General features: G+C 45.0%; 1 protein-coding gene across 1 annotated transcript in view; it reads right to left on the bottom strand.

The window, feature by feature from the left end:
- LOC142584856 (beta-hexosaminidase subunit beta-like) overlaps positions 1-14,979 on the bottom strand; it is a 44,449-nt gene extending 29,470 nt beyond the window's left edge. Inside the window, exons 1-3 of the mRNA XM_075695165.1 lie at positions 14,788-14,979; positions 10,476-10,586; positions 7,263-7,364 (exon numbers count right to left, since the gene is read on the bottom strand). Coding sequence (XP_075551280.1) covers positions 7,263-7,364; positions 10,476-10,499 — 126 coding nt within the window. The 5' untranslated portion in view covers positions 10,500-10,586; positions 14,788-14,979. The remainder of the gene's footprint in view (positions 1-7,262; positions 7,365-10,475; positions 10,587-14,787) is intronic.
- Between the last annotated feature and the right edge of the window lie 2,803 nt (positions 14,980-17,782).

The following is a 17,782-nucleotide window of genomic DNA, read 5'->3' as shown; positions in this document are numbered from 1 at the left end:
AAAGCATAAGGTAATACTTGACGTACTCTCGGAGACTTTTTAACATGACTAAGGACTTTCTTAGAAATGGAACTGCAGAACTCATGCTGGCTGAGCTTAAATCAGAAGCTAAGAATTTGGGAAATAGGGGCACCCCACAGGGGGCTGTGCTCTCACCCATGCTATTCAATTTAGCAATGTCCAAGGTTGCAAAAAATCTGGAGAAAATTAAGGGTATACATTATGTGATATATGCCGACGACATAACCATATGGAGTGTCAAGGGTAATGTAGGACAGACAGAGACCAGATTACAGGAAAGTTTATATCTTGTAGAGAACACAATGAAAGACACGGGGTTGAAATGCTCGGCAGCCAAATCAGAACTCTTAGTCATGAAACGTCGCAGAAAAGGTCGTAAACCAAGAGGTTACATTCCGGAAGATGAGCCAAGAGTGTGCTTATACACTCATGAAGGATCCGCAATCAGGCTAGTTGAAAAAAATCAAGGTTCTTGGGTATCACATAGACGGAAACGATGCTAACTATAGAACAATACAACATATCTCGAATAAAACAGATGAAGTCATTAGGTTACTAAGGAGAATTACCAATACACACAGAGGCCTAGGAGAAGACAGCGCTTTGAAGCTAATACACGTCTTTGCTCTCTGTCACTTCACTTATGTGGCTGGATTATTCAAATGGAAGCAGGCAGAACTTAACAAACTTAATGTGATGCTCAGGAAGCTCGTTAAAGTAGCCCTAGGGATACCCAGTAACGCTGCAACCAACAAACTCATGAGTCTAGGGGTGCACAACACAATGGAAGAAATCACGAAGGCCCAACAGCTAGCACAACACGAAAAATTGACAAAGTCACGAGCTGGCAGGAACATATTACAGGCAATAGGTGCAGAACTGAACACATCAAGGAGCCCAATAGAGGCTGAAGTAGAATTAAGGACTGAAGTTAGGAAGAAGATCACAACCAACCCTCTCCCCAGAAACATGCATCCAGCATATAATGTCGAAAGGAGAAAGGCAAGAGCTAAAGCACTCTTGCAGGAAATAGAGCAACAGAACCAACTGGCAGCTATAGTTGATGCTGCCTGGGTGAAAGGTAAAGAAGCATACACGGCCATTGTATCAAACTATCAAGGAAAGGTGCAAGACGCTCTCACTATTTTTACCAAGGACCCCATGGTGGCGGAACAAGCGGCAGTTGTTCTAGCCATCAGGAGTAATAAGAGGGCCTGCATTTACAGTGATTCCAAATCCGCTGTAAAGTGTTTTGATAAAGGCTACGTAGCTGGAGTTGCAGCTAAACTTTTTGAAAACAATGGGATTATGAGAACTGAAATCCGATGGTTTCCTGCGCATACGGGGAAAGTGGGCGAGACTCGGGTAAACCTCAATGAGGTTGCTCATGACTTGGCCCGAGGACTTGCTAACTGTGACAGTCACAACCGAGCCGTTCACCATCAAGCCAGGGAATCTAGAGATCATTTAAGAACATACAATGATGTTACCTAACATTATTACTTAGAACGCAGACAATGCCCATTGCCACATTCAAAACTGAACAGGGCTCAGGCAGTCTCACTGCGCTTATTGCAAACCGGTACATATCCCACACCGTACAGCATTAATAAAATATATCCAGAGAGGGAGATTAAGATGGACTGCAATGATTGTAATGGCATCATTGGAATCAGGCATATGCTGGCGGGGCGTCCCGCGACTCTCCCCAACCTCGGTGAAGAATGGACACAGTGGGAGAAAAGGATTCAAAGCCCATTGTTTCAGGACCAACTAAGGGCAGTCCAGAGGGCCCATGATGTCGCTGAAAGGCTTGGCCTGACAGTGCCAACGTGGGAGCACTGGCTTAAGAAGTCCTCCGGACCTCATTACTATAAATGTTTTCACACACACACACCGCTATGGGCAGCGGCGTGCTGTCAAAATTACTATTACTCCCCATTATTACCTTAACTCTAAAGCAATAAAGCATTGCTTAACCCCCTCAGCAGTTGAAGTGGTGGTTTTCAACCGCTTTGCTGGACATCCGCTTTCGCAGGGCCGGGATGGCGAGTCAATTTTTTTCCCCACAAATACAAACATTGTTGCCGCGTAAGAAAAAAATTATAGAAAACCCGCCATTCAAACCAATTCCCTGTTACCGTTATGTCCTTAAGTATCCATTGTCATACCTTCTTGGGGCTCCACTTTGAATAGACAGCATTCCTTCGTAAATAACTGAGCTCGAATGTTGAAAATTTTGAATACAGTTTGAACAGTCTAGACTATTAGGTTATTATTTGATTCGATAATTTCCCATTCAGGATTGTAGAATATTCCTCTCAGGCCAATATTTAAGGGATAATAACCCTTATTGGAGTTTTAATGGAGGGAGAATAATCTAAGCAAGGACTGTTGCGAATGAACTTGCTGCAGGAGAGCCGCGGTTTCTACACATATATGGTGCCAGATACTGATCAAAGGGATGAGGAAGATGACTTTCTGCTCAACAATTATTATCATTCGTCTGCCTAAATTTTAAGCAGCCTACGTGCGAATTAGTTGTCTTGATTTAGAAACAACAATTTATTTTATTCCCATTCGCACCATGTTTCCATGCCTTTGAAACAAAGCTCGGTGCTGGGGTATCACACTTGAACAAACTCAACACACTAACGTGGATCTGACGATGTTCCGTTCTCTTTTTCTTTATTTTTTCTTCATTACTGCCATCGTCATTGTGCACCACATAGCTGGAAGCTGCTGTCGCTGATTTACAGACTCCTTGAGTCAAGTTCCCTGACAGAATCAGCCTTGCATACAATGAACGCAACTGCGCTAAAACCCAAGGGCCGCATTTATGACACTCATGCAGTTTGTTTATTCTTTCGCAACCGAAGGCACGTCACCAGAAGTGCGCTTCTTTTCTGGCCAGCGACCACTGAGGATGGCGCACTTCCACTGTGGTGCCCAACATATAGGGACACTTCATTTGCAAGCGCACGCAAAGCGAGGCCAAGCAGCCGCCTCACCACGCGAATGTCGCTCAGTGGCACATAGACACATTCTTGTGAGCTAACAGAGGCACTGCCGAGGATATGAGCATTCCCGTTGCTGTGTGAGAGGGACATACAGATTTTACACCGTCGATCAGGCACACGTAACGGCAGACCTATCGGAAACGCCGCGCGCGACTAAGATTCGGCGACATGTCCGGGTTTAGTGGCTCGCTGGTCGATTTATGTATTCGCAGAGCATTCCATTGCGCTGGGCCAGCTGCACCTCGGTGTGTGAACTTCGAGCGAAAGAGCCATGGGGTGTTTATTTACGCATTCGACAGTGTGTCACGAACCCTACACTTGAAAAAGGGGTGGTCAGTGAGGGTTTGTTACTGGTCCCGCCTACTTAGAAAAGACATGTCATGCAAAACAACTAATTGGCAGAATTCGAGCCAGGAGAGTTAAAATAACACCCCCCCCCCCCCCCCCCCGTTAGCAATGATCTTGAAACGAGTGTGTAGATGTGAGAAGGGGAAGCGAGCGAGCCGATAATCGGCAGCCGCCTTAGTGAATGCATCTTACTTTTTTCCTAATAAGCATATGTATTTTTAAACTGGCCTCCCTGAGCGCAAAGTGCCGCCGAACGGCTGCGAAGGGGCTTCGAACAATCGTCTGCCCGGAAGTCCTGCGTCAAGAACCTTAACTCCTTGGGTAAGCAGACATATATTTTCTTCTTAAACGGATTTCCATGCATTTATATATTACTGTAATAAGCTATGCAGATATCAGTATATATATATATATATATATATATATATATATATATATATATATATATATATATATATATATATATATATATATATATATATATATATATATATACATATAGGCACGTGTAATGCGAAGCACGTGGGGTCGTTCCTCAACTGAGGCAAGCTGTTGTTTCATTCACTTTCAATTCCATTAATTCATACTTTCTTTATTTCAATTATTAAGTACACGTAATTTCTCCTGGTGTCCTTGGTGTCTTTGTTTGTTGGATTCTTGTGATATCAATAATAAAAATCGTGCCCCATGGTTACCCCGTTTCTTCTCGTTCACTACATAATGAGGGTCTCGAATCCAGCAACACGTATGCATTCAGGTAGCCCGTGTGGGTTTATTGACCAGTTGCCTTCGCCCAAAAAGATCACGTACTCCTGACGCATGCGGCAGAAAAAGAATATTCCACCTCCGCCGCCAAGGTTTGTGAGTGGTAGAGCTGGCTAACACTCCCAGGGTTAGTTCTAGTAGTAACACATAAATGCCCCAGAAAGTGGATCGGAAGACGGCGCCGCAGTGGCTCAATTTGTAGAGCATCGCACGCGTAATGTGAAAGACGTAGGGTAGTTCCCCACTTGCGGCAAGTTGTCTTTTATCCACTTTCAATTCCATTAATTTATGCTTTCTGTATTTCAATTAGTAAGTACAAGTAATTAGCCCGATGGTGTCCTTGGTTTCTTTGTTTGTTGACTTCTTGCAATATACACACGCGATTGGGATCTCATGGTGTTGCCTAAGAAATTGTGAAATTCATTTCAATATTCAAGGCTATTTTATCCATAATATTGGTGTTCGATTCAATTCAAAAACTTCTCTATTCGAACACTCCTAATCTTGACATTCGTTGGCAAGCTGTCTCGCCTCTTTTGCAGTCATTTTAAATTTATTGTTGAAACTCCTTAAAAAAATTGCGACGCGAACTTGACTTTTCTTCTTTCGCTGTCTTTATTATTGTATATTCTTCAACCAGCTCTCTGCAACAGACCCGTTCGCCTTTTCCTGCCTCTGCCCCACTACTAATCTTACGTCCTCTGTATGGTTCAGCGTGTGCACACTGCGTCGTATCGTGATCAGAAAGATAGCCCGCGTGGCTTTGCTTGCACAGGTGAGCAGAAATCGTTTATTGCATCACAAATTGCGTAACGTTGCACATGGAACGCACAGTGCCTCACTGCGCGCACTTTTGAAAGGCCATGAGAGAGGGTAGCTGGCGAAAGGAAGAGGAACAGCTACACCGGTGGTAGGTGCCGCACTACGCCTGTAACCCGAGAGAACAGTCTGTAGCATGCCACGACGCCTGCGCACCCAACGCATACGGGGTGATAATTTTTAGGTTTTATGGTATTTTTAAACATTTGCCGGTCGCAGATGGCATAATTCTTGTCCTTGAGCTGGGTTACTTGAAGAGACAGACATTACTAGGACGAGAAATCGAAAAACATATTGCCGCAGAGAGCTCTCCACATACCAGTTACGAGCACTCTCGTGGGTACCCTTCCAAGCGCCTCATCGCTAAAGCCCCTAGGCATTACTCATCGCATCGCCATTAGAACAGCGCCAGCAACGCCTCGCGCATGGCGATACAGCGCGTGTCTCCCGTGCACGTGCACACAGCAGCGCCCGAGTCTCCCGTCCAATGAGAAGCCACGGCGTGGCTCCTGGCCTTCGGTGCAAGTCAAAAGTGCGTTGGGCGTAGAGACGCCGTTGACGGTGGAATAGGCTCCTGTTAACTCTGCTTTTAATTTGTGTGAATGCTTAATATTGAGTTTCCGGGCCCAAGTTCACCCACAATAAACCAGTTTGTTTAGTGTGCTTCATTGAAGAGTGCCACAATATTCAATTATTTATCCAAAATTCAGCCATTCACTTCTTAACTAATTACTTCACGGCACATGTTGCAATTTACGAATTGTAGCCGCTGAGCCTGCAAGACGTATCCGCTTGAAGTGAATTTCCAGGATGACTCCAGTTTGGACATATTATTTCCTAAAGTGTGGGACGGAATACATGGGCATTCAAGTTACCTTTATGCTTAAATGCATAAAAAACGTTTCCCTTGAAGAAGTAACTGGAAGAACAGTGCATTTTTACGGCGAGTTTGGTGGCGCATATTGCTCTTACCGTTTATTATATTTTTTTATGTTGATCAACGCGTAATTTCTTTATTTTATTCTTATATTGTATTAGCGTGTTTCTACCATTTAGGGTGCAAACAGGGAAAAGGAAACAGTCAAAAAAATGATTCTTCGATATATTGCCAAATAATGTAACAATTCACTTTCTCCAAACGTTCTTAAATATGGCAGTGTACTATTTTTTTTCTATTTTACAATGCATCAATTTCTTCTTGACGACCCATACAGATCAGTGCTTGTGCCACAAGAAAATCCGGACCCGTAAGAGCCTATCCACGGCTAGCTTCTCGGTCGTGCAGGTTGGCGCTACTCGCATGAAAGCGGTGGCTTTTCCCGCAGTTGTGTTATTTCTCCGTATGTTTGGTGACACATGCAATCACGCATCTGTAAGCTACTGCATCCAATGCGCTATGTCCCGCCATGGCCATAAAAGCTGAGCGCTACGAATCTCCCGACAACACAAGTCAGAACATTAGAGGCAACAAATCTGGCAAGTTAGAGTGATTTTTATACTAATATGCGGCAACGAGGTCTTGTCTGATAACTAAGAATTCCACAGAATTGTAAGTGTGTCAATGGTCCCTTGAACATATTTCCGAATAATTGCTATTTTGTGGCTGTGTGTTGGCCATATCAAACGTTTGGCCCTTTGAATCATAATTATTGAGTTCTATCATACATTCTGGCAGCATAATTGTACTCGGTTAATTGTAAACTCGTTTTCATCCCTATTTATTCGCTCGTATTCTTTGAAAAAGTACCCAATCAAGTTTAGAGCCACGCTAACGCGCAATCTGACGCAGGCTGCTCTGCTCTGTAAAGCAAGATAACACTTCGGGTAGTGGTCGAAGTGCAGGAGCCTAAATTAATTAAAGATTCGTGCAAAGGAGCGTAAGATCACGACGTACATTCCACTTCCCAATGTGACGTCATGATTTTTCTTTACACTTGATACAAGTTGGCCCCTCAACACACAGATGGCGATAGTTGCAACAAGCCAAGCTTTGCTACCTCTTTACCTTTACCTTGGCATTACCGCGATACACTAGAAAATGCGATACGCTACTGTGGCACCATGTAAACGCCGCCATGACTTGGACTTTTTTTTTGCACTCCTTTGCAGTATACATTACCAGGCCACAATTATGACGCGAAAAACCTTAATAATGTTTCCCCTCTCGCTTTTCGGCAGTGCAACCAGCAGGTTCAGCATCCGCCCAAGGAGTAGATATTGTATGCTTTGGACACAGCCCGGTACGGCGGGCAAGTTTATAGGCAGCGTAATATCCACGTTTATACTCACCCGGGAGCTGAGCTCGAGCAGGCTCGTCATTCTCAGCGGGAACGAGTCGTTTCCAACCATTTTCCACAGCAGCACGTTCATCTTGTTCATCACCATCGCGTCCTGCAAGCCGAGATGCAAAGAAAAAGTGGCAGACAAACATTTTTCCATGTATAGTCGATGACAGCTACCTTCTCGAACATTTTCGTGCTCACTAGTCTTTCACGTAAAAAATTACCTACTGGTATTGTACATACTGTATTAATACAACAATGTAAAGCAAGTTTCCTGCATTCCGTTTGCGCCATTTGTCCCGTCCCATCACCGCCAGGGCACTGGTTTTCTTCAGGGGGAGTATTTCCTCGCCAGTTCCTCCTTAAAAAATGGGACAAAAGGAGACAACCAAGCGTTGACACTATAAAGAACGAGGTAGACGTACATAGTGGTTCAATGTATACGACGAATATTTGTTGATTATATCAGTTATGTTTCTTTTTTATGGTAATTTTCGCTCATTTCGTGTCGTATTCGGGTCATATATCATGCGAAATTACCTCGACCCTGGCTACTTTAGCAATGATATTTGGTTAATTCTTTCTTTCTTTCCTTCTGTTTCTAATCAAGATGCCAAGCAGGCCTATCCCGGAGGTTCTGCAGTCTATGGTGCAAGGTGGCTAATTTTCGCTTATATTGGCGCTAATTACGCCCGTGCCGTCCATTTTACCTGCTCGGTGACTAAGCCCTCCTCAGTGTACGCACTGACGAAATCGGTTTCCAAAAAAAATTGCCTTATGCGAGCTCTGCTTTGTCGAAGCTAACACGCTCCGTTTCCAAAATATGTGTGGTATGGCGGCTTTGCCTCATTATGAAAGTGTCCACGGCGGTGCACCCTTTACAGGGGCAGAATGCACTGGGGTTGATTTTTGTTTGTATGTTTTCTGCGTTTCTCCGGCGATCCTTTCCAAAATTCGCACATGCTGGCCAACTACTGCTTGCAGCTACGCGTGTAATCTGCGTGGACATTTCCGCCCTACCCTATGTCACGTACTATGTGTGCAATGTTCAATAAAGCTTTCAATGCATGGACTGCCTTTTGAGCCTTTCTAGATAGACTATCTGTCTATCTATCTATCTATCTATCTATCTATCTATCTATCTATCTATCTATCTATCTATCTATAGATAGATAGATAGATAGATAGATAGATAGATAGATAGATAGATAGATAGATAGATAGATTAGGTTCTCGCACTAATGAGCCACACCATCCTATTCAAATCTGTCACTCGTCTGAAGCCGTGTAGGAGACAGCAGGCAGGTTTCCCGAGCCGAGGATTGGATCTTGAGCAAGGACCACTCTGAAAAGCTAGAGCTATAAGCTATATATCAGGCCGAATAGAGTAGCGTTAGCGAGACAGCGAGGCCACACTTTCGCTATGCTCCTAGATGACCGCGTGGGATAGCTCACAAGTGCATGAAATATCACCGTATTGCACGCTCCTTGGCTTTTGTCTATTCGCGTAGTGAGCCCTGGCAGAATAGGCGATGATGTGAAATTCCGCAGAAAAGGTGTATCCTTTGCAATAAAGGCTTTTCAACGTCGCACAATTTATTTTGCAGTGTAGTCAACGACGTACTCGTGGCGCAGGCTCACGAACATGACGACACCCGAGTCCCTACGGCGAACACAGTTTCGATTTTCAGGGCCGAATTATGTATCTTGGGTGATCCGCTGCTAAGCACGACGCCGCAAATCCCAGCAACGGTGGTCGCATTTCCATGGGGGCGAAATACGAAAAATCCCGTGTGCTTAGATTTGTGTGTACGTTAATGAACCCCAGGTGGTAAAATTTAATCCGGAGTCCCGCGCTATGGCATGCCTGATAATCAGAGGGTGGTTATGGCCCATAAAACACCGCATAATAATATTTAATTTTTAAAAAAATTATGTGTGTGCGAAACACCGCTGTAAACTGAATCCGGGCCAGGGCGAATTCTTCTTCAAATGCAAAGCTTTCTTCCGGAGTAAACCGTTTGGGTTTTCTTTGTAGCTTTGTTGTACAGTCTACTCCGTGTCAATTTTTCTTTTCGATAAATAAGACCTGTAGCAGAGCGCGCGTAGCCTTCGGGTTTCCTGCACGCGTCCTGGGTTCGCTACCGCGTCTAGACTTCACGGCGGTGTCTGTTTGCCTTGTATGAAAGGAGTGTTGTTGAAATTCAGAAAAATAGCTATACACATCGTAAAATTGTGTGAACACATTCTGAATGGCATACATAAACGCGGCGTGGATTGCTTTTGCAATAGAATTTTCACAAGACACGTGCTTTGACTTCTTCTATCACTGTTAAACATGGTTTGCTCTGGGAAGTGAGAGCTGTCATTTTCTCTGAGGTCATCACGAAAAGAAACAAAACGAGCAAAATAAACCAAACCAAAGCACGATTAGATAACGGTAGAGTGATGGCGAAGCGAGAAGTTAGGAAATGATCCCTTGTAAGCGTCAGGCAAATGCGCGATGACTAAAGTCTAGTATCTGCCGCGAACGTGTATCTGTGCCTTCCTTTGCCGCGTCGCGTCCGCATCCTTAACCATGATGCATCTTGATCTGGGAACGCGTGTAATAGCCGAAGTATTTCACATTGTAAAGCGTGTGGCCACGGGCATCAGCCAGGCGGTGCTACTGCTATCAAGCTACGTTATTCATCGCTCATGATTTTGTCGTTCCCGGGACCTCAAGACATTTTGGTAATTCGTATCAAGTTCAGCACACTGTTCTGAATAAACCTTGTGTTGGCAGATAGTGCTCGACCTTTCTTTTTTTTTTCTCAGACTCTGTTGGATTGCGCGGGGCTCACAGTAGATTAGACAACGCATTCACTGGCATACATTTTCCTCAACAAGAGTGCTAACTCGAGATAGTTGGTTGAACATTGAGATCCTGAACATGCAGTACAGAAAGCAGGACTAGAGAAGATCAGAACGCAGGCGCTGCCTATGTTGTCATCATCTGATAATTTTGTTGTCGGCGCTGTTTGTTGGACATTTTCATCCCTTCTGCTTTATCCTGTTCTGTTTTAAGGCTAAGCATTGATTGCCTGTTGGAGTTCCTCATCCACCGAGTCTTCCAGTGGCTTCTACCATCCACAGGTTTTCAAATAGTCAGTATGGAATCCTCGGTAACGCATTATGACAATTCCATCAGTGGATGTGAAAATTCTATGCAGGACCTCACCAGCGTTTTCTTGATGGCTCTCATAGAGAGGAAATGCTGCGAAGTGTCGATGCGAAGGCCTCTGTGAGGGAACCGCGGGTAGTCCCTGATGTAGGTGCTGTTGATAGCGAACTGCATGTAACGCAAAGAAAGATCATCGATGAAACCAGCGCGCAAAAATTGGCCTGCCTTGCGCTAAAGCTTATACGTGTTGCAAAAGCTTCTTTTCTTTCTTTCTTTTTTTTTTGGGGGGGGGGGGGTTCGTTCATCTACGCGGACATCATAAAATACTTTCACATTTCACACAAAAGACAGTCGCCACTTTTATCACTTCCTGTCGAACATTCAATGGTTTGAATTTTAATACGTAACCTCTAAATTACAGTTAAATTTGCAACAGAAAAATTATATAACGGCAGGTCATACGGCAGGAACGGCACGGTTGGTCGCAGTTTGCCCAGTTAGTGTACGGTGAAATTCGTGGTCAAGAAGAATTCCTGCACAATGCTGCTTAATATCCTACCTTGAAATAAACAAATCTCGGGGAGCAGAAAGCATTCGATATTCGTACCTTAAATACACCAACTGGGGTACACTTGCGCGTTATAGGCAGATTTTATCACGATGCGAGCACGCCTTGTGTTCCGTCACCTACGCTGTCATCTTTAAGGATGCCACCGTCTGAAGCTTTGCGCGTAGAAAAAAAACAGAGCCCCTATTTTATGTAAGGCCTTCACACCTTCAAAGAACTGAATTTAATTAATCAGTTCCTACAACAGCCAGCTATGTTTACATGCAGTCGAACACAACTTCCAATAGAACTGCACTTCAGTAAATTAAAAACAAGTAAAAGAACGCTCCAAAGTGTGTTGCCTTCGTGTTGATTTTTATATGATGTAAAATAAATCATAATTTTCTTTAGATCTGATGACTGGAAACTTACTGAATACCTATTAAAAAGGGGAACTAAGTGGTACATATCACGATAGAATTATTATTATTATTATTATTATTATTATTATTATTATTATTATTATTATTATTATTATTATTATTATTATTATTATTATTATTATTATTATTATTATTATTAAAGACATTTCTATACAAATACGGTATCAAACATTAGGACTCAACCAGGTAGCTATGTGGGCTATATTTAGATTAGATATATTTTTAGATTTAGATATATATAAGGCGTTCGATTCCTTCGGTTCGATTCAAGGACATTTCCAACCATTTCTACAAAACTACTTGTTACATTGGTCTCAGATTGTGTGTATGCGTGACCTAAAGAGTTATTTGTGTCATCTTAACGCAGGCGTTCCACAGAGGTACGGTTCATCGCGGTTTCTTTTTAATTTATGCGTTTGTGAGTTGCAACACGCAGCTAGCTCATGTGCAATTTTCTAGTATACTGATGATATGCTGCTTGTTTCTGGGCGCATGAAATGTGAAGCAATAGTTGCATTACTTCAAAGCGATGTAAAATTTGTGATGGACTGGTCTCGAGAGAACCGTATAAACGCCAGTGCTCTGAAAACCCACTTAGTGTATTTCAGAAATTCGTTAGAGGCTCTTGTAAGAAGTCAACCCCGTCTTCCTTCATTGTTCTTTCTGCTTAGATTGTTTTTGTACCTCAGAAAAATACACGGACAGTGTTAAACACCTTGGAGCTTATTTTGAAATTTGAATGTTCGAAGAGCTCGAACGTGACATTGTGTGTGTACTTTACCGCATGAGAAAATATGCAACTATCAGGGATTAAAAAATGATAGTGCACGCTTTAAGTTACTCACATAGTGGATGTCCTAGCTAACGTTAGAGAAGCTGTTAAAACAAAACGAAGTAGCAGTTTCGCCCGAAAGACTGAACATCGATTGCGATAGCAAATTTGTGGACAGCTAGCTTACAAAGTAACAATATAAGTTTTATCGACGGTATAAACTTGTAACATAGGCATACCAACTAAATTAACAACCATGGGGTCAGGCGCGCACAAACAAACATGAACACATCTCGCTCGATGACCGTGGAAACTCGCTGTCAGAACGCTGGAGTAAGGAAGCGCGGCAGCAGCAGCGAGCGAATTGACTTTCGTGCTGCGTCTAGCATCCCAACACGACCTAAGCCCCGAAAACACAGCGTGTGGATGACTCTGTCCCAGTCGCAGATGGCTTCTGGGCCACCCGCAGTAGAATACCACGCATGCGGGAAGCACAACGCATTCGCACGCACCGGGCGCGCACTACGAACCACGCCTCTCGCATTTGTGTAGCCGACCGCGTCGCCAGTCACTGCGCCGGCTGAGAGGCTTCCGAGTCGGACAAAAATGCTCCTAGCTAAGACGAAGCCACTCTGCAACAGCAGGCCACGCGCCAAGCGAAGCGGCAAGTTAGCTGTCGACCCGCAAACAGTGTGCCTTTCGCGGTATAGACCGTTACATCGGGCGAGGAGGATAGGGCGAGCGGAGAGCCTTTCCTCCTCTCTGGCTTGGGCGATCCGGCGCGGCGCTGCTTGAAAGTATTGCTGTCGCTTGCTGTGGAACGAGTTCGAGATGTTTTAGATCTTACTTTGTGAAATTTACGCCATGTTCGTTCATATAAGGTCGTCAGGGAAGCCTCTCGGTGCATCGGTAACTACTATAGGCAGAAATATGTCTTGGGGGCGCAAAAATATGACTCGCATAGTCAGCCGCGGTGTACGCGCATTATCAGTCGCGGTGCGTGTATGTCTAAAACCTAAAACATAAGAGCGCATGCTCGTGCACGGCCAGCCTATGGCAACCACGAAACGTCTGAGCGGCAGGCGCTATCAAATATTGGTGATACACTGGCATCGTTCTCACGCATTTGCTTATATTACTTGTATATATTGCTTATATCGGTTTTAATTCGACAAAGAAAACCGGCGTCTCTGTATTACCAGCATTAAATGGTAAATCAGCTCACTGTCTGATCGATTGGCGTAGGGAGTAAAACATAAAACATAAGAGCGCAAGCTCGTGCAGGGCCAACCTATGGCAACCACGAAACATCTGAGCGGCAGGCGCCATCAAATATTTGTGATACACTGGCATCGTTCTCACGCATTTCTCACGCAAGCAAGTATAGTATGCTTGAAATTACCATATGTCTACGCTAGCCTTGCTGCATGAGGCCCATGGCGCTGCTCAACACAGCGATCACTGCGGTTGGTGAGCCAGCACGATACATATATAAGCTGTGTGTTTCGGCATTGCCCTTTTGGCCTGTATAGAGCCATATTATATGAGAGGGTTCGCATAAAAAGAATGCGATGGCTATTTTTGAGCGCTAAATTTCCGTAATACGTGTGAGTGCGTCGTAGACAACTGAACGAACACAACCGAAAAAAAATTCGGTTATCATCCTCTTTCTCTAAAAAGCAAGAAAAAACGGGCTAACGCCACACAGCTTTTATAAATATATAACCGCTGATGCCGTATGCTTGCACCATGCGCTATATAAAACCAAGATATCTGTAGTCCAGCACCTACTACTGCTTAGGACGCCCGCGCAGTTCGTAAACGATCGCTTTGCTGGACAAGCTTAATTAACACTGTAAGGTATGCTGTTATTAGTAGCCAAAGCTATTTTATTCACGGGTGGAATTCTCATCCATCCAACCAAGCAGTCACGCTATGTAACCTGCAGCGAACAGTTTGAACGCTTGTCAAAGTATAACAGCACAGCTCCTATCATAGCAGAACGGCACCCACGCTGTTACGATCGTCGCGTATGTTTCATGGCTCCTAAACCACAGCTTAGAAATAGAGGATAATACTGCAATAAGGTCACATTAGATTGGAACATTCAGAAATACACAACTGATCTGCGAGGCTGATTGAAGGCTCAAATATGCGCGCACACATCGCACTGCATGTTCCGTCTACCTCAACGCCAGCAGAAATTCCGGCCATGACGCCTTAAACCACTTCAGCACGTCTCACAGAACCGTTTACCACGTAGGAGACGCACGTCATACTAAACAGACCGCACGACCGCGAAAACACACGCCAGAACCTACCGCCGAGCGTATACCTGCCGTGCAAAAGACCGCTTTCACCCAAGCCAGTATGGCGCTGCCCATAGGCGGCGCCACTGCGTTCACAATATGGCGGCGCCTACGAAAAAACGGTCTATAGCGGACCGCGAGTACGGTTAAACTATTTACGCAGAACCACTTCAGCTTCGCTCGCACGCCTTTTGAACGCCTGTGGTTCCTGGCGGATTTCTGCAGTGCTCCAGCGCGTGCAATCGACAGCTAACCTACTTCGTCCGCACTCTGATCAAACAAACAGCGGTGCACTTACAAGGTCATTGGAGAGACCGTAGACGAGCTGAGAGAATGTTTCCAGGCCACGAAGCAGACCCCACGGAGAGTTGGCGAGAAGCACGTTTTTCTTCGGGCTGGAGGTAATGCGCAGGATATCTGCGCACGAGACAACCGATGACTAGTGTCGTCGCCGTGCGCTCTCTCAACGACCGTCGACAACGACGCCGATGAAATCCACAAGCAGCGCGTGAAGGGCCGCTGTCAGACGAGACGCTTCAGCTATGATTGAGTGGTTCACTTTTAGCACTGGAGCTGCCACTGCGCTCAATATTCATTTGCACAATTTGGCGTTCAGTAAAAAACAAATGAGTAAGACTACGCCAAAAGATCTACAGTACGTATACATGTACGCAACTACCTGGTAAAAGGGCTGGTACGCGACGTGTAATCTTTAGAAGTGACGCAGTAATGCTTGTTACATTACCTTCGCTAACTGAGTAGTGCGCTAAAGTTCTATTTGTAGAAACATCCGGTACAATGCCTCCTACTTATACACGGCTCTATAAAACAGTTTATCTGTGCGAGTTGTTTATATCAGAAAATCAGCGTGTTATGTTCTGTTCGCTACACCCGCCGTGATTGCTTAGTGGCTTTGCGGTTGCGCTGCTAAGCCCGAAAGCGCTGGATTATATACCGGTCCCGACGGCCACATTTCCATGGGAGAGAAATGCAAAAACAGCCTTGTAGCGGTCACTGGGTGCGCACAGAACAACTCCATGGTGCTCAAAATTAATCCGGAGACATCACTACGGCTTGCCTCACAAACATGTCATAGTTCTGACACGCAAAGCCTTTTAATTTAATTAAATTTATTTGTTGTGTTCACTACGTGAATAAAAACGCGCGGAGCACGATGGTAGGATGGTATTATGGTAGGATTACATCGCAAAGGAGCAAGTCGGCGACGTCTGTAGCCCAGCTACTCGGCATGGCGCGAGTGATAGCAAATTTGGTCACGTGGTTAGTCGCGACAGCACTGCACTATTGCAGGAGACGGATGTAGGAAAAGGCCCCAGCGGAGCAATGCCAACACTACAAAATGGCTGGGGTGGATTTCTACCAGTTGAAGTTGGCCAGCCGGAGCAAGAGAAGGATGTTTGCGTTGGTGACAAAGATCGCGGGCGGCGACATAGCGGTGCACGGAACGGCAAGAAGAACCGCCGCCGCATGCTAACGTAGGTGCGGGGTACACCGAGATGCCCAGCTGCCGGCTCGTTATGATGGTTCTGTAGAACGGCAATACTCAAGTGCCGGGGAAGCCCTAGAAAAAATTCCCGGCCATCTGGTCGAAGGTTGCGGCAGCACAGAATGTCACCGTGTAGGACAAAGCGGTGGCGGGAAGGGTGGCAACGGGCAGAGCGTAGACGGTTGATGAGGGATCGTAATGAACCATCAGGGTGCTGTTCGGTGCTCACATTGACAAAATCTGAGATATCCAGTACACGAGAGTCGGCACCATGGTAAGGAGAGGTAGCACTGTCTACAGGGTGACTGGACAGACAGTGTGTGTCCTGGTGCAATTGGCCAGACTTGTGTATTACAAAAAACGAAAACTCTTGATGCCAGAGCACCCAACGACCAAAGTGACCACTCGGGTCTTTGAGAAAAGACAGTCAATAAAGCGCATAGTGTACAGTAAGGACTGAGAATAGACGGCCATACAAGTACAGGCGGAATTTTGCGAAGACCCAGCCTAAGCCTAGGTACTCGTGCTCTGTGATCGTACAATTTCGTTCCGGAATAGAAAAAATGCTGGAGCATTCAATGACTCGTTAATGGCCATGCTGATGCTGGGCGATGACAGCGCCCCACTGACGCGAGCTTCAGTGAGCACAGATGAGTCGAAGTGGGCTAGCATAAATAGGGAAGGCAGCAAATAGATCAACGCGTAGAATGCGGAGGCTTCTTCGTCGCCCCATCAGAAAGGCGCCTCCTGCTTTAGAAGATCCGTAAGAGTACGAAAATATTTGCACAATTTCGTACAATGAGTCGACAGTGCGAGCGTTATCCAACGAAACTCGAAACATCCTTATTGGGACTCTTGACGGGAATTTCTTGACGCCATGAATCTTATCAGGGTCAGGCTGGACGTCGGTAGCACTTACAAGGTGATCAAGTATAGTTATTAGTCGTCTTCCGAAATTACACTTGGCAGAGCTCTGAGTTGAGGGCCAACTCGACGAAAGACAACCAGAATAGCTAGCGGACACGTGAGGTGACTCCAGAATGTTGGAGAAAACGCAATGACGTCGTCGGGGTAACAAAAGCCAGATTGACCCTTCTAGCCTCGAAGTAAAGAGTCCATCATCCCTTCGAATGTGACTGTGCATTACAAAGTCCAAAAGGCTGAACCCACGTCATTGTGCGAAACTAGAAACGTTGGCTGAACTCCGCTTCTGAAGCTGATACGAATGCAACTAAGCCACCTAAAAAAATTTAACGCAACGACCTTCTTTTATATAAACATTATAATACCAAATACCGTTTTTCTCATTAGCGCCCACGCGTGCCGTTTTAAGCTATTTTGCACAGTCGCTGGATTACTATTGTCTGCAACAGGTAAGTTGATGATACTTCATGCTTAAATATCGTTACGCCCACAAAAGGCGTTACTTTGAAGCCGGGTAGAGTTAGATGCGGTGGCCTTGATCAGCTGAGCGCCTGTCGAGATTCAGCTAGCCAGCCACACGTCGTCTTCTTCGTTCACCACTCTTCGGTGCCCTCGCATACTGTTTGTTGAGGCGTGAACCCACTATGCACGTAAGAGCGTCACAATATCATAGCTATTAGTGGTGTATCGTGCTGCATCGTATTTCTTCGTGTTAACTGTGGTTCTGTGATACGGAACTACTTTTCTTTTTTACTTAGATGTATTTTTCTTCTTTTCACTTCACCCTTCAGTTTCTTACTGTCACAACTGACCAGGTAATTGGGGCTACATATGGCAGTAGTGCGAATAGCGGTGGTATCCG

Source organism: Dermacentor variabilis, chromosome 6 (assembly GCF_050947875.1).
Source record: "Dermacentor variabilis isolate Ectoservices chromosome 6, ASM5094787v1, whole genome shotgun sequence".
Classification (NCBI taxonomy): Eukaryota; Metazoa; Arthropoda; class Arachnida; order Ixodida; family Ixodidae; genus Dermacentor; species Dermacentor variabilis.
Note: the sequence above shows the minus strand (reverse complement) of the source record. Positions and strands in the feature narration are given on the sequence as shown.